The sequence below is a fragment of the Vidua chalybeata genome, chromosome 1 (genome assembly GCF_026979565.1).
Source record: "Vidua chalybeata isolate OUT-0048 chromosome 1, bVidCha1 merged haplotype, whole genome shotgun sequence".
In the NCBI taxonomy this organism is placed as follows: Eukaryota; Metazoa; Chordata; class Aves; order Passeriformes; family Viduidae; genus Vidua; species Vidua chalybeata.
Genome location: NC_071530.1, coordinates 140,589,283 through 140,613,250, shown reverse-complemented (window position 1 = coordinate 140,613,250; position 23,968 = coordinate 140,589,283). Strand labels below are relative to the sequence as shown.

Here is a 23,968-nt window from a genome sequence, read left to right as displayed (position 1 = left end):
AGCGCCAGTGGGCTCAGCCACCTCAGCAGCCACTGCTGAGGGACCAGATCTGACCCTGTTTTCCTGGCAGCAATGCTCCTGAAGAGGCTGCTTAGGGCAGTCCTGCTGTCTGCTAGCACTGCCTGCTCGTTCCCACCCAAGAGCAGCCCAGTTCCCTTCGCCCTGCACGGCCAGTTCACACATACACGTAGGAAATGGCCATTGTGCCCTGCAGTGCCTTCAGCACAGGTCACTGAAGGGGTGAGTGAAGCACTGCAAACTCTGCCCGTCCAAGCATGTGTCTATGCAGAGTAGTCACATATTTAAGGATGACAGGAAGGAAAAGAGAGGAAAAATGCACATGGAGCCATTCCCTCAGGGTAAAGTGAGTACTCAATAGTTGCTGAAGAGTGGCCTATATGCCATCAATTCATCCACTAATTTACTCTGCAGTAACCAATTTATTTAACCATATGTTAATCTCCCCCAAAACGTATTTTGTGTGACCTCTCTCAAACAAACCCATTGCCTCATTAGAAGATTAAGTCAGGTTAGTTCATTACAATTATTTTTTATGGCTGGTGACAATCCATGCCTGTGGACAGTGACAGCCAAGAACTCCCATCTCCTCACTACTTGTGAATATAAATCACAATTAGGAGCCAGGATTGTTTGACAGTGGTAACCATGTAGACATAACATAACATATATATGTAGATGTGATATACTTCTAATGAAACACATCTACATCTGGTTTCTATAGCACTGCGTGGATTGGCATTAATCATATCCTCCTACTTTTAATTCCTTCCTGGTAGGCAAACCTAACTTCCCAACCTACGTTATCCCGCTTGCCCTGACAGTGTGATCACACAACATGAGCTATGGCTGAGAAGGAAACAGCCATAGACATGAGAGACTCACCATTCCCATTATGTCATTTTCTAAAGCAAAGTTTTGGTGTGATTTAAGTGCTGCTATTGCTGCACAAAGACTTGTGCCTCATCTACTATCTCTTGATCCCTGTTCAAACCTAAAGAGCATGGGATTAAGCCAGTGGGATACTGTGTATTTCCAGAGTAATGTATATTCATCAGTAGAGGAGACATGCAGTCTTCAAATGTAACTATTAAAAGGTGGAATACAAAAAACAAAAAAACAAATTAAAAAAAAAGCTATTTCATTTATAACAAATGCTCACTTGAAAAAATTAATCTTTAACATTTAGTTATTAACCAAACCAAATAAACCCATCCTCCCCCTGAAACCTCATTTCAGAAATTATCCCAGCCATGAAGTCCCCTGTTCAGAACATACATATCCCTGAATCACGACAAGGTCACCAAGTGCCCAAGGAACACAAATGAGGCTGGCAGCAACAGTTCCCCAAGGCACAGTGTTGAGAGCAGCTATGGATGTATGGACACCTGTGCTAATCCTCTCTTATCTCTGACAGTGCCAGAGAAAGTCTGATGCCAGGAAATCACACCTTAGGACTCACACAGACATCAAGGACTTGGTTATGTGTACAACAGTAGCAAAGCTTGCTGAGGTAGCCTCTTGCCTGGCTAAATGACAAACATTCATCATTCATCAGGCACTGGAGTGATAGGGCAGGGAGCAATAGGTACAAATTGAAAGAGGGGAAATTTGGGTTACATATTAGGAAGAAATTTTTCACTGTGAGGGTGGTGAGGTGCTGGAACAGGTTGCTCAGAGAAACTGTGGATGCCACACCTGTGTCAGTGTTCAAAGCCAGGTTGGATGGGGCTCTCAGCAACCTGGTCTAGTGGAAGGTGTCCCTGCCATGGTAGGGCAGGTTGGGACTAGATGATCTTTAAGGTCCATTCCTTAAAGAATGAACATTCATTCTGTGAATTCGTGTTATAAGCCTGGTTTACACCAGATACTTGGCTATTAGGGTGGCTCCCGTGGAGAGGGGGATCAAGTAGCCCTCTTGACACCTTTCTGCCCTCTGCCCCTGTTTGCAGCAAACAGTGCCATATGTCCCTCGCTTGATGACAGAGGTGTGCAGGGCTCTGCATCTAAAAGTTTTGTGACACAGATTTGGAGGTGGTTGCAGTATGGGAATGGAGCTGCCATCGGAGGAAGGTCTGAGAGGGAGGAATACCTGAGAGCCCTGATAGACTCTATGCTTGTTAAATCGTGCTGTACTTTCAAGGACACTCTAAACCATCAAAAGCCAGACTGCTGCCAAAGCAGTTGTTTTGCCTTCATCCAGCCCAAATGAATTACTTTATTGCTGCTCCCTCTCCCCAAATAACTAATTTCTAACCTAGGACAGTTCTCCCGACATAGGAAAAGGGACAGTGAGGAGGAGGGTGAAACAGTTGATTTCCCTGGAAATGTCAGGTTAAAACTGCCCACAAAACTCTGGCTTAAACTGTTATCAGATTTGTTATTTTAGACAGATTGATTGTTCAAGGAGCTCGGCTTCAATGCACATCCTAAAGCCACTCCCCCCGTGGCTGAACACACCTGTAAATGTAACCACTTCCCCGAACTAGGAACTCAAAAAATCTCCAGCCTAGGAAACTACCGACTTTAAACCATTTATGGCACACGAGAAGCCCCCAGAGCGCTCTGGAGTTTTCCCACACCAGAAGGTAACGAGGGGCGATAACTCGGCGAAGACTCATCTCCGGATTTCCCAACGGTGTCTGGATACGGTTCCCTTCATGGGCTCGACGCCCCAAAGCGGCGACCTCTGCGGTCCTTGAGCAGACAGCACGGGGGAAGGGGAAGCTGATCCCCGCCATCCTCCCCCGCGGGTCCCCGCCGGGGCACGGCGGCCGCGGCAGCGCCAGCCCGGCCCCGCCGCGGCCCCGAGCCCGCGCGGCTCCCGCGGGCTCCGCCGCCTCAACAGCGCCACCCAGCGCCTCGTCATCCCGCTCGCCGCGGAAACGGCGCTCGGCAGCGGGGAAAGCCGCCTTGGAAGCGGAGCGCAGCCACAAGGAGCGAGTGAAAGCGGCCGGCAAGCGGCAATGGGGTGTGCTGTGAGCTGCTGGTGCCCCTGGCTAACCGGGAACCATCGACAGAATTAACACTTCTGATTTATAACGAAACAAGACCAAAAAAAAAAAAAAAAAACACCCCCAAACCAAAAGCAAACTAATCCAAAACTCCAAAACAAAGCCCACACCACAATTTTACAGTTTTCAAATGGCCTAACATATTTCCCGGCTTGTTTTAACACAAGAGGCATGGGTATGAAGATCAGTGGGAGATTCCTTGGCTATTTACTACAACAAATCTTCCCGAAAGTGAACGGGTAGAGCAGGATTCAAAACTGTGAAATTCATCCATTCATAGACGCAATTCCTTTATTAATAAAAACCAGCAGTAGCAAAACTGTCCCAGCCGAATAGTGGCTGTAGGAGGGACGAATCCCACACCCCAAGCCCAAGGATGCAGGGAGTGGGGAAGGTGGGGGGTTCCCCCAACTGCGGGGCATGAAGAGGAAACCAGTTGGTGGCAACATATGTGTATTGTATTTCTCTGAAAAAAAATTGCAACTTGGCTAATTAAATTCCTGGCGCTGAACTGGTCCTTGGCTGAGATCATGGCAATTGGGAGGGTTGGGTTTTTTTTTTTTTTTTCCTCCTTACAGGAGTTCCCTCCTTCTTCCCATCCTCCGCCTATTAAAACAAGTCAAGTCTCCCTTGTTAAAAGACCCCATAACGTGGAAGAGGCAGAAAAGCAGCAGCAGCAGCAGCAGCAGGAAAGAAAAAGACGTCTGGAAAATATTACCCGTTTGCTGCTGCTGCTGCTGAGAAACCTCATTGAAACAGTTACTCGGGCAGCAAGGTATCACCAAAGAGACTTTATCTGATGCTGATCTCTCAAACTTTCAGACGCTGCCTTGCAACTTCTCCAGGCTCCTGGCTAGCCGGGTTTGAAATAAGATCTTCAGCTTCGACCACGAGAAACTATCTCCTAATTTATTATTTCTAACTTTTTTTAATTATTATTATTATTATTATTACTATTATTTGGAGGAAAAAAATCCCACGACTTTGAGCTAGAAACTGAAGCAAGAAAGACAAATACACGATAATTGTGAAAACACGTGGGAGAAAATGAGTAGGACTGAATAGCCTTACACGATTTTTTTTATTATTTTCATTTTAATTATTTTTTTATTTCTGAGCGTCTTATTAAGTCCCTGAAAAGTGCGATTTGTTCTTTTACCTCAAACTTGGAAACTATTCAGCGGGAGCAACGGTACGTGAGACCACACAGTTGGCTGGAGCCCCTCTATGACCAAAGGACAGAAGGACAAACAAGGTAGGTGATTTATGATTATGCTTCTGTCAGCTCAAGAGCAGAAGACCCCCTCTTCCCATCCCCACTATTCCAGGGAGGAGAGCTGGAACACATCCCCAAAATACGAGTGGGACTGGGGGAGGATCTTACCGGCTCCTACGCTACACCTATTTCAGCAATGAATAGAACCGCCGTGAGGATGAATGAGGTTTTCAGCTTCAACCCCTCCTCCGTGTAATCCGTTTAAGACATTGCTGAGCTTCAAGAGCTGGGAAAAAAAAAAAAAGCCCAAACTCAAAAAGCCAAAAAAAACCAACCGCCCCATAAACCCTATGAAATTAGAATAAAATCGAGCACAGGCTGGGCAGCCGCTCCGCTGATCGCAGCGGGGAAGGCGAGACCTGCTCAGAGCCCAGTCCGGCTTCCCTCCGGCCGCCCCTCGCCTTTGCATCCAGGGCCGGGCGGGGACGCGAGCGGAGGGAGGGCTGGGACTGAGGGAAGGCAGGCGAGCCGGCGGGCGTGGGGCTGACGTCCCGCCTCGGACAGCGCTGCCGAGCCGCCCGGGCGCCGCGCAGCGCGGGGAGGGACGGGAGGCCAGGGCGGCTTCCCGCGGGAGGGCCGGGAGCCGAGGGCTGTGGGGCGGGGGCCGCCCGGAGCTCCCCGCGCCGCACGCCGGGCCCGCCCCGGCCGAGGGAGGGCCGGCCCGGGGCCGCGGCAGCGGGGGGGCGATGGCAGCGCCAGCACGGCCGGGCCCGGGTCGCTCCCGCGGGCGGGGCCCCGTGACGTGGCCGCGCGGGGATCCCCCGGCCCCGCCCGGTGACGCCGCCGCTCCGCCCCGTTGGCCGCGGCTCCGGGCCGGGGTTCCCCCGCTCCGTGCGCAGCCCGCGGCCAGCGCGGGGCCCGCGCCTCCTGCCCGGCTGCTGAGCCCTGTCCCCAGCAGCCCTGCTCGGCACCCCTTGGAGCGGCGGCTCGTGTCTCTCGGACCCGGCCGAGGGCCAGCTGGTCACAGCCTCGCCAGACTCCACGGCGATGCTGGCAGAAGGGGGCATTGGCCCTTGAGAGAGAATTTACCCCATTTCCTTGCCCCGAGAGGATCCCCATTGTAGTACAACACTCTTGATGGGCGTTGTCTTAATCTAGAGAAGACGGAGAGGGGATCTCATTAATATCTCAAATATATAAGTATCTGAAAGGCGGGTCCCAGACTCTTTTCCGTGGTGCCCAGCGACAGGACGAGGAGCAATGACCTTAAGCTAAAACACAAAAGTTTCACCTCAACAGGAGAAAGAACTTCTTCATGTTGAGGATTGCAGGGCTGCCCAGGGACGTCGTAGAGTGTCCCTCTCTGGAGATATTCCAAACCCACCTGGTCACGTTCTTGTGTCACCTGCTCTAGGTGACCATACCTGGGCAGGGGGGCTGGACTCCATGATCTTTACAGGTCCCTTCTAACCCTAAGGGTTCTGTGATTCTGCAGGGCTGCAGTGACCCCACATCTCTTAGGGCACAGCTAGTTCTCCATGGTTCGCTCGGCTTCACAGTCTTCAGCCTTTGGGATCATTTTTCCATTGGCACTCATGCACTTTTTTGAAAGCACACATTGTGTGTAACATAGGTGCCTTGAGGATTCTTCTGAGGACTAGATAAGGGTCATAAATCTTTCTTACCCTGCATCCAAGCATAGAAAAACCTGGGTCAAGGTTTACCAGTAGGAAGAGCTGCTTTATTGGATTCAGTGGAGTTTTCCAGGCAAGTTCACTGGGAAAAACTCAAATCTTCATATTTGTGGCATGAAAGCACATTTGCTCCATTTTTTTGCTATTCAAGATTAGATAGAGCAGCAAAATATTCCTAACCAGCAACCAGAAAACATTTCTAAACTAGATTTTTGTTTAACCACAATCCAAAATATCTGAGTGGAAATATGATTTACTTCTTGTTTTGTTTCTTGGAACATTTGTCTGGTGATTTTTTGGGTGCTTCTTTTCTTTTCTTTTCTTTTCTTTTCTTTTCTTTTCTTTTCTTTTCTTTTCTTTTCTTTTCTTTTCTTTTCTTTTCTTTTCTTTTCTTTTCTTTTCTTTTCTTTTCTTTTCTTTTTTCTTTTCTTTTTCTCTTTCTCTTCTCTTTGTTAATTTGATAACTAGTGTATTATTGTGTACATGAGGGTCAAATCCAACCTGCAGCCATTGAATTCATTCCACATTGGTTACTCAAACCTGTAAGAGATTAAGTTTGAGCAGTTTACTGGGAAACATACACTGAACAAATAGGAGATTCTTGATTTGCTGATCAAAGCAATACAGATAGAGTGCCATACAGATAGATTTTGCCATCATCAGTAATCCTGTTCTGTACTTTTAATTTAACTTCAGACTTAACTTTAGTCTTATGTGAACCTTTTCCAGAACATCAATAGCATAACAAAATCTGGAAGTTATGAAAAACCAAAAGTTCCAGATATGGTAATTGCGTTGTAATAAAGGTGTAGAGATGGAGCGTAACTTTTCACTTTCCTTTCTGCAGGCTGTAGAATAGAAGAGAGAGTCTGGATAGCTATCTTATGCTTGTGATTAATATCTACCTAGAATAATTTGTACTGCAATGATATATTATTTAATTTGCCACCAAAATAAGGCTAATAATGAATCTAATTATTGTCTGAGAAATTGTAAGCCTCAAACACCATGTGCTCCCAGAGAGTGTGTATGCAGGCCCAGATCCAGTGTGTGCAGGCACTCACACGTACTCTCTGACATGCTTGTGTCATTGAAGCAGCTGCTCTGTGGCAGCCAGTGCTATTATTCTCATTAGTAAGGAAGTGGGCATTAAGGCTTATAAAGATTATATTCTTCCTTTGGTTGTGTGCAAAACAGCCCTTGGTGGCTGTATGCACTTAAAGCTGTGTGTGCTGGCTTTTATGGTGCTCACCTCACTGATCTCAGGCATCCTGCTGAGTTAGAGTTGCATGTTTGTTACAGACAAAAATCCCCACAGACTATACCTTCAAGTGAATATAGGCAAGGGGTATGTTGGTTTTTGTTGGAGTTTTTTGACTAAAACCAGTTATATGGAACTAGAGAACAAGTGGATCTCATATAGCACTAATAAGAGTAACCTAAGCCTTTTGAAGGGTTTTATAGACCTCCAAAAATTTCGTACATGATCATGATTCCCATTTTACAGGTGAGGAAGCTGTGACAGAGAGAGGTGAATTCACTTATCTAAGATCACACAACATTCATGTTGTTGTTGAATGACAACACTAGGAAGCAAATTCAAATTGTCAAGGCCCTGATTCTCTCTTAGATTCCCTAATGTAAGAAATGAAGTGGTTAAGCATTGACATATCCAACAACTTTCATAAGGGAAGTTAATCTTTACAATTAATTTGTCAAAAATATACTTGCATTTTTACCTTGAGTGTCTCAGAAATAGCAGCTTTTCAGATAAAGATTTTCTATGCCTTTACTACAGAACTGCAAGATAAATTATCCACTGATTTTCCTCTTCAGCAAAATATCTAAGCACACACTTATCTTTAATGACACACTTATATGCTTTGCTGAATTCAAAGCCTCAGCACTAAGGTTGAATAGATATTCAAGAATTCAGTTTCCATATAGGCATATAAAAATGAGATGTTTTCAAAGGTTTTCTATGCTCAGCACTTCTGGTTTCCACAAAGGTTCCAGACAAATCTGATGTGCAGATCTCATATGTGAGGTTGTTGATTGTATTATCTATTTGTTTTCAATGAGGAGGTGCTATTGAAGCTGCTGCTACAAGTGTCTCCCCTTCAACGAAATTGCTTGAGTTTCTATTGCATAGCAATAACTGGACACCCAAATTGGATTCCTCTTGAATGAAACTAATTGCAAGATGTACCTCTGGAGGACACTTTTCAGGTTTTCAGTCCATTAGGTCTGACTATACTAGTTAAGAGTAAAGCACGAAAACGTATGGAGGGTGGAGTTAGGCCCTCAGCACCAGGTGTTCCTCTTGTAGATCTGTTCATGTGGTATTGCACTATTTGCTGATGTGACCACAGCCCTTGTCTAGAGAGAGGCACAGCTCTTGGTAACCTTTAAAAGTGAAGGGGACTGTGGTGGGTTAACTCTGGCTGGCTGCATGGTGCCCGCCCAACTGCTCTATCACTCTCCTCCTCACAGGATGTAGATGCAGAAAATAAGAGGGCAAAACACCTGGTATGTTAAGATAAAGGCAACTTAATAAAGCAAAGGCTGTGCATGAAGCGAAGAAAAACAAAAAATTTATCCTCTACTTCTCATCAGCAGATGATGTTCAGCCACTTCCCAGGAAGTAGGGCTTCAGTACTGAAAAACAAATGCCATAACAAATGCTTCCCCCTCCTCCTTTTAGCTTTTTTATCTGAGCAGATGTCATATGGTATGGAATACCCCTTTGGTCAGTTTGGATCAGCTGTCCTGGTTATGTTCCCTCCCGGGACCTTGGCCACCCATAGCATATTGCTATGGGAGAAAATGTTGGAGAGACATCCTGGATGCTGTGGGAGCACTGCTCAGCAGTAGCCAAAACACTGCTGTGTTAGCAACACCTTCCCAGCTACCAATATAAAGCAGAGTACTTGGAGGGCTATGGGAAAAAATAATTCCATCTCAGCCAGGCCCAGTACAGGGACACAATGAGCATGTTTGTGATCAAACTTTTATTACTGCCTCCTGGATAGATATTGGCTTTTGCAACTTTATGGTTAGGGTTTTTCTAAGTGTTTTCATATGTTTGGAATTAATAAGTGCTAATTCTTTCAAACAGCCTTCCAAATCATTATGTGTTAGGCGCAAACTTTCTGTGTCTCCCTCTCTTGCTTTTTAATCTTCTGAGGAAAAGCTACCCAGAATTACTATGTGGCAATGTTTGAGTGTTGCACATGAGAGGGGATTTCTGAAAGAGATAATGTAGTGAGATGCATCCCATGTGTTATAAGCAAATATGACTTCAGTTTGACCTCCATCAGTTTGACCCCCATCACTGGTTCCATGTCCTGTATCAACGGATGCCAGGCACCACCTGATTGCTTCCTTTGTCTTCATAGCAGCTACACAACAGAGGGTGCACAATTGAACAGGCTGCAGATAATATTGGTATCTTCTGGCACCAGTGCACGTTGGTTTTCTGGATATCTATTTGCTCCTATTCCGTATTAGTAACGAAATAAGCTTTTTCTTTCTCTTTGCCTCCTGACTTTGTAAAGGGATGAACTATTTTCAGGCCCTGTTACTCTCAGAGATGCATGAAGCTGATTAATAGCCATGTGGATGAACTTTGTCACAGGATTTTGGAGGAAGAAAAATTGGTACTTTACCATGGAGGTCACCAGTATTCTTTGCTGAGTAAAGATCCAGTTCAAAACAAGACATAAGAACCTGCTGAATTTCAGTCAAGTATCTAGACCTTATAAAAGTTAGATCTAGGTACCATAACTACAGCAAATGCTAGCCTAAATATTTTTCAGAATAGAGAAAACGGAAGCATATTTTGCTATGTTCTTCTAATTTGAGATCTAAGGCATTATTCATTCTGAGAAAGGAGTGTGATCTCTAGTGCTACAGTTAATACCCCAATCATTAGATGTACTGCGTAAGTATCAGTCATTTGTTAACCTGACGTTTTTCATTAAAGCATTGTTAGAATACTACAACTTTTAGTTATGCCAGTTGTTAATAATAATGTAAATTCACCTTCATCACAAAGAAGAAATATTCTTTTTGTATATATATTTGGCTTTATCAGGATGCCAAGAGACACAATGCCAAACAGTTCACCAGGTTGACTCTGATGTCAAGTACATGCAAAGGTTCATTTCTTGGTCATGCTTTTCCATAGGAGCCTCCAAAGAAAGGCACTCCTTGCCTACCACTGTACACTCACTACAAGGCAGGTATATACTTGGCACTGCTTTGCGAATCAAAATGTGTGACTGAATCAGCAACAGCCTACACAGCATTAGGATTTAGCACATGGCTTTCATATTTCAGTTCTACGAGATGGGCTGGCGATCACTGCTCAGCTCCATCCCTGAAAGGAAAGAGCTGAAATGTCATGATAACAAATTGCTCAGTAGTAGACTTTGAAGGCTCTTTACATACACTCACCTTGTGCATGCAACCCTTGAGTCTGCTTGCTGGAGGCTGTGTAAAACTCATACTGGGTTCAGCACCATGGGGTTAGGTGAAGAAAACCACTAAGGATTTAGATGCCCAGATTGCAGGATAGAATTGTTATATTTCACTGTGTCAGGCCAGGCTAGATAATCATAACAGCATTGTCTGATCTGAAAGTCTCTGAAGCAGCTGCTGCCTAGCCTCAGTATTAGTATTTGACTCAGCAGTTCAGTTTTGGTCCCAGACTTGTAAAAGCATCATTTCCTTTTAACTTCTTGGCTTAATTCTTGGAGATGGGTGGAGAGCTTTTGGCTTCTTTGCCATTGTTTGGGCATGTTAAATTTGATAAAGATCATTTCTGCTGGGCAAGCTATCAATACCTCGTGTTAAATCTTGAGACTATTGAGCAATTTTTCCAGTTCCCCTGAGATTCAGTCAATTAAAAGACTATACATAAAACCCTCAATTGCACATAGGTTTCTTTGATGAAAGCCAAGAATTTAGATCAAAACACGGTTTATTTTCCTAAGGCTGACGGAGAAAGGGAAAAAAAAGTGTTGTTTTATTAACACCAGAAATTAATTTCTTGATCTTAAAAGACTGGATTTTGCAGTGGAGAGCATCTGTGCTATAATGACAAAGTCAGAGAATTTGGTTTTGGTTTTTTTTTTTTCCTTTTGTGCAGAAGCACTTCATAGGCAGAGCAAAATAATAGCAAATGAATGTAAAAGATGCCTGCTACAGTATATAGTCATTCAAATGTAGCCACTCCAGATCTTAACATAAATCCTGTTTATTTCAGCCATATAATTCTTAATGTAAGCAGACTTTAGGACATCAAATGGGAAAGAAGAGTACAAATGCACCGTTAATGAGGCATTTACCTTGATGTTTGTGACATTTTGCATGCTTGAGGGATTAGTAAACACATGGGCTATTTTACTTTGAGGTAATCTAGAGGGGATCCATTACTTAATCTGTTTTCTAAAACAAGTCTATTTTGGGCACTGAGTTTCAATTCACCTATAGTGGTGGTAAGTATAAGTTGTCTTTTATTAGGCATCTTTATGACCTCTGCTGTGAAAGATTTTCAGACAGGCCAGAACAGGGAAGGGTCCCTTTTGCTGGTGGATGATTACAACACCTGTCAGAGCCCAGCCTTAAATATTCAAGGAAGTCCTAGAGCTAGGATCTGATTTCTTTAACAGTGCCTCCAAATATACATTTAAGAGACTTCCTCCTGTCTTGAAATTTAAGACCCTAAATAGCCAGTGGAAAAAGACAAAGTCTTTGTAACCTCAAACTTCATGCTTGCCTAGTTTATTTTTATATTGTAAGTGATTCTGTGTTGACTTTTTTGTTCCAAGCCTATAACTTTTCAGACATATATATAGCTGATGACAGCTATGCTGCTGTGTCTTGGTAGCCATTTTTGAAGGAAGAGTTAAAAACATATATGATGTAAGGAAGTCCTATTACAACTTCAGCTTTGGCCAACAGATGGTGAAACAAACATGAGCAGCAGATGAGTGAGATGATAACAGCAGGGAAATATGAATATTAGCAAGAAAACACAAATATTAAATCTATTACTCTGAGAGGACCTAATTCAGCAAAATATTCAAGCATTAACTTTATTGACTTGCCACACACTTGCTGGATTAGCCTTAAACAGACATCATCTGTTTTACGTCCTTCACATAAAATGCATCTATTGGCAGAAAATGTTGTCATTAACTTCTTACAATTCTGAGAAAGCTGTTGCATAAAATGGGTAATGTGATTGTCAGAAAAGATATTTAGGTACCAATAGAGTCCACCTGCCTGCCTGCCTATGCTGTTTATTTGTTTCAAGAATGCCAGAGCAGCCTCCATGCCAGCCAGTTGCTCCATAGCCCAGAGTTTAGGTTAGAAGATTTTATAGCCAGGTAAACTAAATATGTAGAAGTGGTCAGAATCAGCTGATGTCCTAGAGAATTTCTGAGTCCAGGGTGGAGTGTTGGCTCTGTTAAATTTATGCATATTTTTGCAACAGACTTAATCTCAGTTAAGCTTTAGCCCCTATACACACATGCTTACGTGTGCATGTATCTATGTACACAACTATATGAATATTACATTTTTGCAATGGTATTGAGAAGACCTTTTAAAGCAGATGTCTGATTATATAAATATAAATTATAAATATAGTCAGACATCTGTTTAAAAAATTATAAATACATTCAGGCATCTGTTTTAAGAATGTCTTTCCAATATTTTTGCAAACATAACTAAGCGACAGAAACAATTCAGGGTGGGATACAGTTGTGACATGGATGGGGGATGAGGAGGGGCTGCCCAGACATTCAGCTGTTCCGCTCTCCTGTGACCGAAGCGAGTGGTGGCCCAAAAGCCCCTTCTCCAACCTCCTCAGGATAATAGGACAGAGTGTCTTATCCAAGTAGCCCAGGCTGCCAAAATAAGATCCTGACACAGACAGCACCTTCTGTGAGGGCATTGTGAATAGCAGAAAACATCTCTGCTACATTAAGTCTGTTTGGATCATGCTTTACATGGAGGAAGTCCTGCAAAGAGATGTTCAGTTAGCAAGGGGATGCAGTGAGTCTGTGAGCTAGAAGCTCAGGGTGTATCTGTTGATGCTGGGATCTGTGTTGTAGCCACGTTCACCCATTATGATGTCTTGTATCAGCAAGTGGTGGCTCTGCTAATGGTTTCCCTACTTCTTTGCAGATGTATTGTGAGAGGTTTATATGTATCCTGAGAATACTTGGAACCACACTCTTCGGGGTGTCCCTCCTGCTGGGAATCACCGCTGCTTACATTGTGGGCTACCAGTTCATCCAAACAGACAACTATTACTTCTCCTTTGGACTCTATGGTGCTATCCTGGCATCACATCTCATCATCCAAAGCCTGTTTGCCTACCTAGAGCACAGGAAAATGAGACGGTCGCTAGAGACTCCAATCAAACTGAACAAAACAGTTGCCCTTTGTATTGCTGCCTATCAAGAAGATCCTGACTACTTAAGAAAATGTTTACTTTCTGTAAAAAGATTGACCTACCCTGGAATTAAAGTTGTTATGGTCATTGATGGGAACTCAGAAGATGACGTTTACATGATGGACATTTTCACTGAAATCATGGGTAGGGACAGTTGTGCCACTTATATCTGGAGTAATAACTTCCATGACAAAGGTCCGGGTGAGACAGAGGAGTCTCACAGAGAGAGCATGCAACACGTATCTCAGCTGGTCCTGTCCAACAAAAGTGTTTGCATCATGCAGAAATGGGGTGGAAAAAGAGAAGTAATGTACACAGCATTCAAAGCACTGGGGAGAAGTGTGGATTATGTACAGGTAGGTATTAGAGCACCAGGTCAGTGCCAATTCAAACACACTTTGAAAGAAAGCAGCTTTTGTATATTTTGTGCAGCATGTTAGAGGCCATCCTAGTCCCTGATGAACACAGTGCTCCTTTCAGTCTGTTTGGAAACAGCTTGACCGTTAAAAGGGTATTTTGCTACCTTTTAAAATGGCCAGTCTATCTGTGACTGTTTAAAATCTGTGCACCAGCTACTGGAGAAATCTGAACTCCTTCCCCTGCCCTCAATACTGCCCCCTCATCCAAATGGTTTTACTTCAGACAAAGCCAGTGACCTCCTGAAAGCCCCATCTCTCCTCCTGTAGGTGAAGGTCTTGGGTAAGGCTTTATTTTGTGAGTTTGTTAGCAGCCCCGTATATGAGCAGACAGACAGGTATTTGGTCTTACTAGGGAATATCTTGGAGAAGTGGTGAAGTCTGTAAAAAAGATGGGGATATATTTTAAAGGCTTTGAAGGCTATGTGGAGTATTCAATAAAAGGGTCAATGTGTAGACTTGAAAGAAAATTTCTTCAGCTAAAGCCTGAAGGAGCTTTTGCTTCATCACTTACAGCTGCATTACCTCACTCACTGCAACTTGGCCTTTAAAGCCCTTATGACATACTACTCACTTAAAAATGAATTAGGCTGGGTCCTCTCTCCCTGTTTCCAAAGCAGCAGAGGCACATTTTTTCCAGCTGCCTTGGATCCCCTGAAAGATTATCTATGTTTCTGCCTTACTTACATGGAAGCATTCCTTGCTCCTGTCAAACAGCCCTGCTGACTGTGGGAAGGGGAAAGGAAGGCAGGTGGGATCAGATACTCTGGCTGTACACTGAAGACCCTTCCTTAGAAATCTAGGCCAAGAAGGCTCATTTGACTAATCCCACTGAATAGGAGATGATTTTCCTAATGAACCATCCTCAGTTCTTCCCAGCTTCTCCCACACTCAGAGCATCCCACAGTCTCCTGCAGTGGAGCAGCAGCTCCCCACGAGGTACTCTCTGCTGGCTCAGGGCAGCTGCATGGCTGAGCCACATGTGTTTCTGGGGCCTGTGCCCAGCCTTGTGTGGGTGTGTGTGCATGCTCTGCACAGCACAGCATCCACGTGCAGTGTCCTAGGGACCTGGAGAGGCTGCCAGTAGCTGGGCTGAGAGCAGTGAGTCTTCCTTCAGTGTACAGGAGGGGCAGAAACAGGAACTCCTCTGTTATTGGAACTAGGAGAGTAAAGCCAAGATTTAAAACTCATCCTCTACCACTTCCCAAACTGAAACTGATTTATTCTTTCAAAACAATGGGCTTAAGCTCCCCATTGTCTGTGCTTTGGTTTTGTGCTCTGAGGAACTATGATGGGATAAAAATGCTGATTTTCTTTAGTAGCATGGGTTTATAATCACACAGACATACCAGATTGCAGTGAAAGAAGGCAGAGAGGAAGCAGATTCATTGCAAGTTTTCTCCCTGAGTTCAGCTCTTGTATTTTTCAAGGAACCTGGAAAAAGTGTTTCTATTTCAACAGTCATAGCATAATTCAGAAAATAGAAGGGATATTTCTGTTTAGTTAACATTCCAGACCTGGCTCAGAAGTTCTAATGAATTTTTCAGAGATTGTAGTGCTGCTGTGAGCACAGTCTGCAGTAGTGAGTGATGCCACAGTCACATCTATAGTCACATCTGTTGTAGAAATGCAGCCCCTTGGTGGCCCTGGCTACTGCAGAGCCATAAAAAAAATGCAGCTAAAATGTGGCTCTGTTTTATGATTGAATAAAGGTTGAGATATTTCAAATGGTCCCTTGGGGAGACCCAGGGTAAATTACTTTAAACAAGCCCAGTATTTCAAGGGCTAAGCAGTCTGCATCAATGATTAAGCACTTTTAAAAGTGCCCAGTCAGCACCAGTGCCCAGCCTCAAAATTGTAGGCCTTACAGTTCTTAGAAGACACCCTGGAGTTATGAACAGGCAATCATAAACAGTCAGACCAGTGCAGAAAACGAGCTGTTACTCAGTAGTGATGTCTCATTAAGTACTGAAAACTTCTGTGAAGGCTTGTTTCCATCCTAGAAGAGTTTATGAGTGTGCAAGTAATCAGGTGGAGGAGTTAAACTGGCAGGTATTATCAGTGCATAGCTGTGAGGTAACCAGGGTGCAATTCATCTTGGCTTGATGGAGGTGTCTGTGTGGACAGTCTAGTGCAGCTCAGAGAAGCTTGGACAAACTGTCACTGCCTATAGCAAGTAAAAGAACAGCTCCCTTAAGGTCAGTTGTCCCTTTCATGTAACTCTGTGACCCAAAGCAGTGATGTTTGAGTCACTCGGCCCTTATGTGGAAAGATGGCAAATTGTCTGTTGGGCTGTCCTGGGCACACTCTGGCTAGTCAGGTGTCAGTGTTTATTTGGGCTTCTAAGTGTCTGTGTTTCTCTAGGTGTGTCCTCTGTTCACCTGCAAAAACCTCATCCAGATGGAAAATGATGCTTGTTAGATTTGTCCCAGAAACCCAGCCATATCCACTTGTGCTGGCATGCCCAGGACATGTGATGGTGTTTTGTTAAAAAAATCCAGTGTTTTCAGGATTCCTCATCTCTAATATATTAGTGATGTGGCTCATGGGCAGGCCTTTCTACCATAGGTAAATACATCTGATGAGGTGGGAGCTGCTCAAGTGACAGGTGCTGGAGGGAAAGTAGAAGGGCTGGGAGGCAGCTGATCCCAGCCCACCACTCATGGTCACAGGAAATGACATGCCTGTCACTGCCTGAGCACCCTGGGAGTTCAGCAAGCTACAGATTCCCTGTGCAAAACACTCAGCAACAGGTTTGTCCAGGAAGACCCAGGTAAAAGTATAGGCACTGTTTTACCTCTTCAGTAGAATTGTTTTTCTCCCTTTCTATCACCCAGTGCTGCCACGGATGACTGCTTTCCACTAAAGCTGGAGTCAAGCCTTGGCCAGGTTACAAAGATGCTGTGGGATGAGGCCATTGAGGAGGGGAGATGGATGCATCAAGTTAGTGGGAGCTGGAGATGCTTGTGGCTTTTCTCCTGATGGAAATATGAGAGCTTTCATCACCTTTCTCCTCTTGGCCCCCTCTGAGTGAGCACAGAGGGGAGCTGTTGGCAGAGACCCAGCTGCATCCCAAACTATGCAGTCCAGCTATCCTGGGTAACCTCTCGAGTCTGGTTCAGAGCAGAGCCCCAGTGCTCTCCTCCCATTTCATAGAGCAGATGTAAAGGTTACCTCTCCCCTGAAGTGAGAGGGCTTAGGTTGAATTAAAAGTTTGCATGAAAGGACAGCAAAATTAGCATACCTCTTACAAAGCCTCATCAGAATCTGTCTTAATGTGCTGTTTATGCAGAGCTACTGATTTGCTCCTATTGACCCCGTCTGAAGTCAGAGGAATGCAATGTGGGAATAAACTGGAGACAGTATGAGAATTTGTAGGGTGGGATTCAGCCAGTCAGAAGGGTGTTTCTGGGACAGTCTCTGCTCCACTTCCTGGGTGTCTGTGAAATGAGTTCACACACGATGTGGCCAGTTCTTTCAGCTGCAGCAACTGCAACAAGGAGACACCCTCTTGTTTTAAACAGGCTGCAGCCCGAGTCATTCTCCTCAGAGCGAATGAAAGCAATGCCAGCTGTCTCACAGACCAGCCAGCCTGTCTGAGCCCTCCTCCTACTCTCCAGGGGAAAGCCAATTTCCTAATGTACACAGTGTTTAGTTGACTAGGAGTGTTTGTGTAGCTGAAATGCCTTGTGTGTCATTTACTTCTGCCTTGGTCTTTTGGAGTACTGAACTTCAGGACTCATGCCTTCTGACCTTACATATTTTTTTATAAGAATGCCAGAGAAAAATAGCAAATAATTTCTCTACATCAAATGTCAAATCCCTGTACTACTAATAACACATCATGCATCTAAAATTAAAAATGTGTTTGTTCTGAAATACAAGATACATATTTTACATGAATTGCTAAACCCTTCTGTGAGTGAAAGAATGATTAGGTTTCTTCCCAGACTCCTACTTGACTTTTTTTCTTTTTAATAACAAGTGTCTGGGATTTAACTCCTCGCTCTTTCCCTCGTATGGCAGTGGGAAGCAGGGTGCTCCAACCGTGCAGCTGATGCAGGGAAATTTTATGTCAGAGCATAACAGGAATCTGCTGCACACCCACAAACACCGTCTTATTCTGCAGTGCCCCGTATCTTATTTGAAGAAGCCAGCCCAGTGTGCCAGTAAAACAAATGGAGCTGATACAGAGGATTGTTTGTGTGCACAGCCTTAACAAGCTCTGTGTTTTGTGCAGCACTATGCCTTGCTGCCTGGTACAAGTGACCTTTAACAGAAATATCAGTGCAGACTTCAAAGTCAGATTTAATTGCATTCAGGAGAATATGCATTTAGAGTCATTATAATCACTTGCATGATTTTTATTTTCTTCTGTAGTGTACTCCTTAACCCATTTTTGTTCTTGTTTTTTCTTACTTGTAGGTCTGTGATTCAGATACAATGCTTGATCCAGCCTCATCAGTGGAGATGGTAAAAGTTTTAGAAGAAGATCCAATGGTTGGAGGAGTTGGAGGTGATGTGCAGGTGAGTACATTATTTTCAGATTAACAGAGGTGTTTCAGTAACTATTTGCATTGCAACAGATTTCTCTGCCTGAAATAGCATTAAATATAATTTATGTGTATATACTATATGCATATATATAATATGTGATGCCATTATAGATGCTCTTATCATACCTTAACCTTTTTGTCCATTGAATGGAAACTCTTCTTGGTTGTGAGCACTGTATGGTTTTAACATCCATGGCATGCAAACAAATAATATTCTGCCCCCTATATGTGAAAAGGGGGGCACTAGCATTGTCAGGATTGTTGTGGCATCTTTGAGTCTCTGGGTATAGCTGCTTGCTCAAGGTACCAAAGAAAAGCTATAGGAGAGCCGGAAGTTGAGAACAGGCCTCCCAAAGCCATGTCCAGCAACCTCAAGCACTTCAATTTTATTACTACTGGCAGTGAAGATTGTTAGAAATAAAACGGAATTTTGAAACACTGTGTATTCTGTGTATTGCTGGGCTTCCCATCTCTGTCAAGCAGGGCAATAGAAAACTTCCAAGTCAGATCAGTTCCATGTGTGTTAGGATTTTCAGAATTACAGAGTTTGGCTGATTACTACAGCAAAAAGCTCTTGTTACCTTTTGACACATCTCCTTCTGCTGCAATTTATAAAGAGAAATGTGTATGAATATTTGAGTTAGCCTTATGATCAGTCCCCCATACTCAGTTGGGCTTTTTATGGGAGATAGAGAAGAAAGAGCTATGTAAATGAGCAAGAACTTGTTAATGAATGCTCAAGTAGTCAGAAGTATTTCAGGCATGTGGCTTATAACTCCAGAAATTAGGATTCCCACAGAAACCTGAATAGCTTTGGAGCTCCAGACTGACCACAAACCAGGTGACACAGCCTATGCATGTGAAGTTCCAGGCATGTATGAGTACAAGTGAAGGGAGGCAGTACAGGTTCAGCTGTGACAGTGAAGGTTCATGAGCATCTGCATTGGGAAGGACGTGTGTCCCTTTGTGAGGAAAGGGGACAGAATGAAGGCTTTGGGCTTTTTTTTTCTCCAGCATACACCAAACACATTTGATCCAGGCTTGAGCCTATCCCTAAGCCCTGCTGCTTCTAATATGTTCTAGAATTAAAACTGACAGAAATTAGGACCATCAGAGCAAAAGACTAGTTTTTTCTAGTTGCGGGGCAATGCTTTATAGTTGTAGAAGGCCGAAGATCCACAAACTTCCTTGTCACATCCTCTGGCACAAGGTGTGTGTTGAGAACCTGGATGTGAAGCCACAGATACGCGCATCTACTTGCACTCATGCATCCGCTGAGTATTCAGACTGGATGTTGGGTTGCAGTTGGGTTGCACAGAAGAGAAAGACTGAGACATTTACGTGGGCCTGAGGAGAGCTCTACTGGAGTATCACCATATGTCTTGGGACAAGGTAACAGGCTGGTACTGCAGAGACAGAAGAGGTTGCTCCTCAGAGGAATGCTACATATGGGGACACAGTTCAGAGCTAAACCTCTAAGGCCAGACTTGTGATACCAAAATGTAGGGCAAAGACCATGTGCTCTGGGTTTCTCATGCTTCAGCACAGTTTTGGGAGGGATGGAAGGAGTCTTGTAAGCCCCAAAGATGTGTATGGGCAGGAAAGCAGCAGGAGGCCATGAACTCACCACCTCCTCTTGGTAAAATCTAAATCCAGATTTTTAACTGGGGGCAAAAGGGAAGGAAAAATGAGACAGAAAATAAGGAAAATTCATGGTGGAGAAGAGGAAAGGCTGCAAGTTAAAAAATATCGGTGAAACAGACATTTGAAGGTTTCATCTCACCCTTCTTGTCAATGTCCTGGCTGAAATATTTGCATAGCTCCTGGGTTTGCCATGTGCTGAACACAGGAGTGAGGCTCCCACCACATTTCATCTAATGGTGCTCTAGTATCAGCAAATTCCTTATTGATCCAAGGTATACATTATCTGTTTTAAGAGCTCATCTAAAAGGAATTTTTTTTTTTTAATTTTTCAGATTTTGAACAAATATGATTCCTGGATCTCCTTTCTGAGCAGCGTGAGATACTGGATGGCATTTAACATCGAAAGAGCCTGTCAATCCTACTTTGGCTGTGTACAGTGCATCAGTGGACCTCTGGGAATGTATAGAAACTCTTTACTCCATGAATTTGTGGAAGATTGGTACAATCAAGAGTTTATGGGCTCCCAGTGCAGCTTTGGAGATGACAGGCATCTAACTAACAGAGTGCTAAGTCTGGGCTATGCAACAAAATACACAGCTAGATCCAAGTGCCTTACGGAAACACCGATAGAGTATCTCAGGTGGCTGAATCAGCAGACCCGCTGGAGTAAATCCTACTTTAGAGAGTGGCTTTATAATGCCATGTGGTTCCACAAGCACCATTTGTGGATGACCTACGAAGCAGTAATCACTGGATTCTTTCCTTTCTTCCTTATTGCCACAGTCATTCAGCTCTTCTACAGGGGAAAAATCTGGAACATTCTCCTCTTCCTGTTGACAGTTCAGTTAGTTGGCCTGATAAAGTCTTCCTTTGCCAGCTTCCTTAGGGGCAACATTGTCATGGTTTTCATGTCACTCTACTCAGTGTTGTACATGTCAAGTTTACTGCCAGCAAAGATGTTTGCAATTGCCACGATAAACAAAGCAGGGTGGGGCACGTCAGGAAGGAAAACCATTGTAGTTAATTTTATAGGACTCATTCCAGTCTCAATTTGGTTTACAATCCTCCTAGGTGGCGTAATTTTCACTATTTACAAGGAATCAAAAAAGCCATTTTCTGAGTCAAAACAGACAGTTCTCATCATTGGCACAATACTCTATGCATGTTACTGGGTTTTGCTTTTGACTTTGTACATGGTTCTTATCAACAAATGTGGCAGGCGGAAGAAAGAGCAACAACATTACGACATGGTGCTAGACGTATGATGTTTCCGTGGGAAGTTACCCAGAGTTGTAAAGCAACCCAACGACCTTGTAGTATCTGTGGCATCAGACATATGTTGCCAAGGGAAATGGATCATTGCTGCTGGGAATAGGACACTTATATTCCTCTGGGTTCATTTTCATCCTGCCAAAGTAAGGAAAAAAAAAAGAAAAAAAGAAAAAAAAAAAAAGATTTTTTTGTTTTCAAGGGGGGAAGGACGCAAACCACACAATTACGACCTGTTCACAAGAAAAGGGGAGAACTTCTGTGTTTATGCACTTTTTTTTAATGTGCATATGCCTGACAGTGTTACGTTCTATATACCTCACTGGTCATGCTTATGTGTGTGGACAGAAAGAAAGGGAGTTTGGAGAATCAAGAAAAGGACTGTAAACCCCTTGCAACCTAATTTATGAACTTCTCTTTTTTATAGTTCTGTTTATAGGAAGGGTCTTTTGTTTTAGGCTGCCAAATGTAATGCCAAAGGTAAATTTTAAGAGGCCATTGGCTGAGCTGTATTTTTATATTATTGTATTATTTGTGTGTGTGTATTTTTAAGCCAACTTTTTTTTAAATCACATATTTTATATTTTACTATCTGCCAAAAAAAGCTGCCTCCCCAACATTTTGTTCTTTAGCCTTTTTAAATATATTTGGGGACAAAAAAATCATACATTCTCCCCCCAAATTTCTGCTGAAATGATATTGTTCAAACAGAAAGAATAAAAAGTCTCTCAGCATTTTTGCAACTAATGAATGGTTATTTCTGTGAAAAAGCATTTAAATGCGCTCTTTAAAGACATTTATTAGGAAAGGCCCAACATTTTCAGGTTTTGCATACAAACACATTTGTGCATAAAAAAAGGCCAAAGGGGTAGATATGTGCAATTTGGGGTTTTGTTTTGATAACATTGTAAAAGGGAAATCTGCTTCTCTACTGAGAACTTAATATCCCTAGCATGCACAATAAACCATAAAGCAAGGCAGGTCTCCACACCACTGGAAAAGACATTGCCATGGAAAGTATCCCACTGATTTTATATGGGACCTCAGCAGTCAAAAACTTCTGACTTGGAAAAGTCTTGGGCACGTGAAACTGCTATTGAATTCACTGATGGTCCTAGTTGCTCATAATCTGCTAGTACCAAGCAAATAGTTCAGGGTTTTATTAAAAAAAAAAAAAAAAACATGGAAGGAAAAACTTAACACTTTTAAAATGTGTGTGTTGTACTATAAAACTTCTGCAGAGTCCTTCATACAGTGTACAGAAAATGAACACATACCTTCTCTGGCATCCAGTGTAGTACAGACCCCAGTACTGAGCCCAATAATTTGTTTTTGACTACAGCATATCTACCAGAAAAGAAGCCAATTTTTTTATCAGAAAACATCAAGCCTTAGTAAATGCATCACTTCCTTGGTGCCTAATAATCAGTCTTGGACATTTATTTTGGATCAGAGTTTTGAGAAATAATATTCACGACTAAATTCTGCAGTCCTTCACCAGCCAAAGGAATCTGGCATTGAGCCCTAATATACTTTATAAAGAGCAACAGAAAGACCAGCAGCCCTTTTTAGATTCTGGTATTTAAAGCACTGTGGTAAAGCAGAAATCGGCATTTGATGCTTAAAGAACTTAGAAGCATTTTCAGCTTCTCTTTTTTATGCAGACATGAATAGATTCTGCTGTAGAATGAACTGCACACACACTACCTTATTGTCTGATTATCTTGAGGTACATGATTGCTTGAAAGTCATACTAATATTATGTTAATGATTGGAGAGTTGATTCATGTTGATTACAAAATAGAACAGTATTAAAAAAAAACAAGAGAAACGGTAAAAATCAAAAAAACTTGACTATGCCTTTTAACTATTTATGATGTAAGTTAAAGCTTGGGTTAACATTCAAATGTCAAATAAATCTTCTCATTCTATAAAAAGATTGAATTAATTGCCTGTATTTATTCTAGCAATTATTCAATGTATTTCCAATATAGGTTGTATAGTATAATTGTTACTTTCATAAATAAAATATTTTTGATAAGATTATGACTAATTCATGGTATTTCTCACCAGCACTTTTACTTTGAAGCCATAATTCTGCACAGGTTGAAGGCTGTTGTTCTGATGTCACCAGCCCGATTTCCAAGTGGGAATTTGCCATCGAGCACCTGTGGAGTGCAGTGCGTGCCTGAGGTGGCTGGGGCTGGTCCCTGCTCTGAGAGGCAGCACCGGGCATAGGCAGCACTCAAGAGTCTCTGCCAGCAGCTTCTAGATCAATTCAGTCAAAACACTTCCTTCCCTTTTTCCTCAGCTTCCTGATTTGCAAAACAGGAATAGCAATCCAACTTCCTTTTGGGAAGCACTTTGAAGTTTATGGCCAAAGTACTTTGGTGCATTACATAGGAGCTGATGTTTTCCAACCCTCCTGTCCACTGGAAAATATCACCCTCCATAGCTTGGGAAGCAGAGGACAGGTCTATGGCCTTCTCCTGCTCCTCATTAGTGCTGTTTGTCAAGCCCCCTTTGCCCTGGTACACCTGAAGTGCAGCTGTATATTTTGTGTCACTGAAGGTTATGGGCAGCAGCCACTGCTGCAGGGACACGGGGCAAAGCGAAATCTCACACAGGCTTGGCACAGGTCAGTTACTTAGGAGACAGCTTTCTCAGCCCTCA

The 23,968-nt window shown here is 43.2% G+C and overlaps 1 protein-coding gene across 1 annotated transcript; it reads left to right on the top strand.

Moving 5' to 3' along the window:
* The first annotated feature begins 4,197 nt into the window (after positions 1-4,197).
* On the top strand, positions 4,198-23,336 carry HAS2 (hyaluronan synthase 2). The gene is made up of 4 exons (XM_053953669.1): positions 4,198-4,287; positions 13,140-13,766; positions 18,252-18,353; positions 20,359-23,336. Exons 2-4 carry the CDS (start codon positions 13,140-13,142, stop codon positions 21,289-21,291), a joined length of 1,662 nt encoding a protein of 553 aa, XP_053809644.1. The 5' UTR covers positions 4,198-4,287; the 3' UTR covers positions 21,292-23,336.
* Positions 23,337-23,968: the final 632 nt, after the last annotated feature.

Excerpts from the sequence above, each read along its gene's own strand:
- HAS2 (XM_053953669.1), top strand. The coding sequence starts at position 13,140 with ATGTATTGTGAGAGGTTTATATGTATCCTGAGAATACTTGGAACCACA. Across the intron at positions 13,767-18,251 it reads GAAGTGTGGATTATGTACAG|GTCTGTGATTCAGATACAAT; the intron begins GTAGGTATTAGA and ends TCTTACTTGTAG. Across the intron at positions 18,354-20,358 it reads GAGTTGGAGGTGATGTGCAG|ATTTTGAACAAATATGATTC; the intron begins GTGAGTACATTA and ends TTAATTTTTCAG.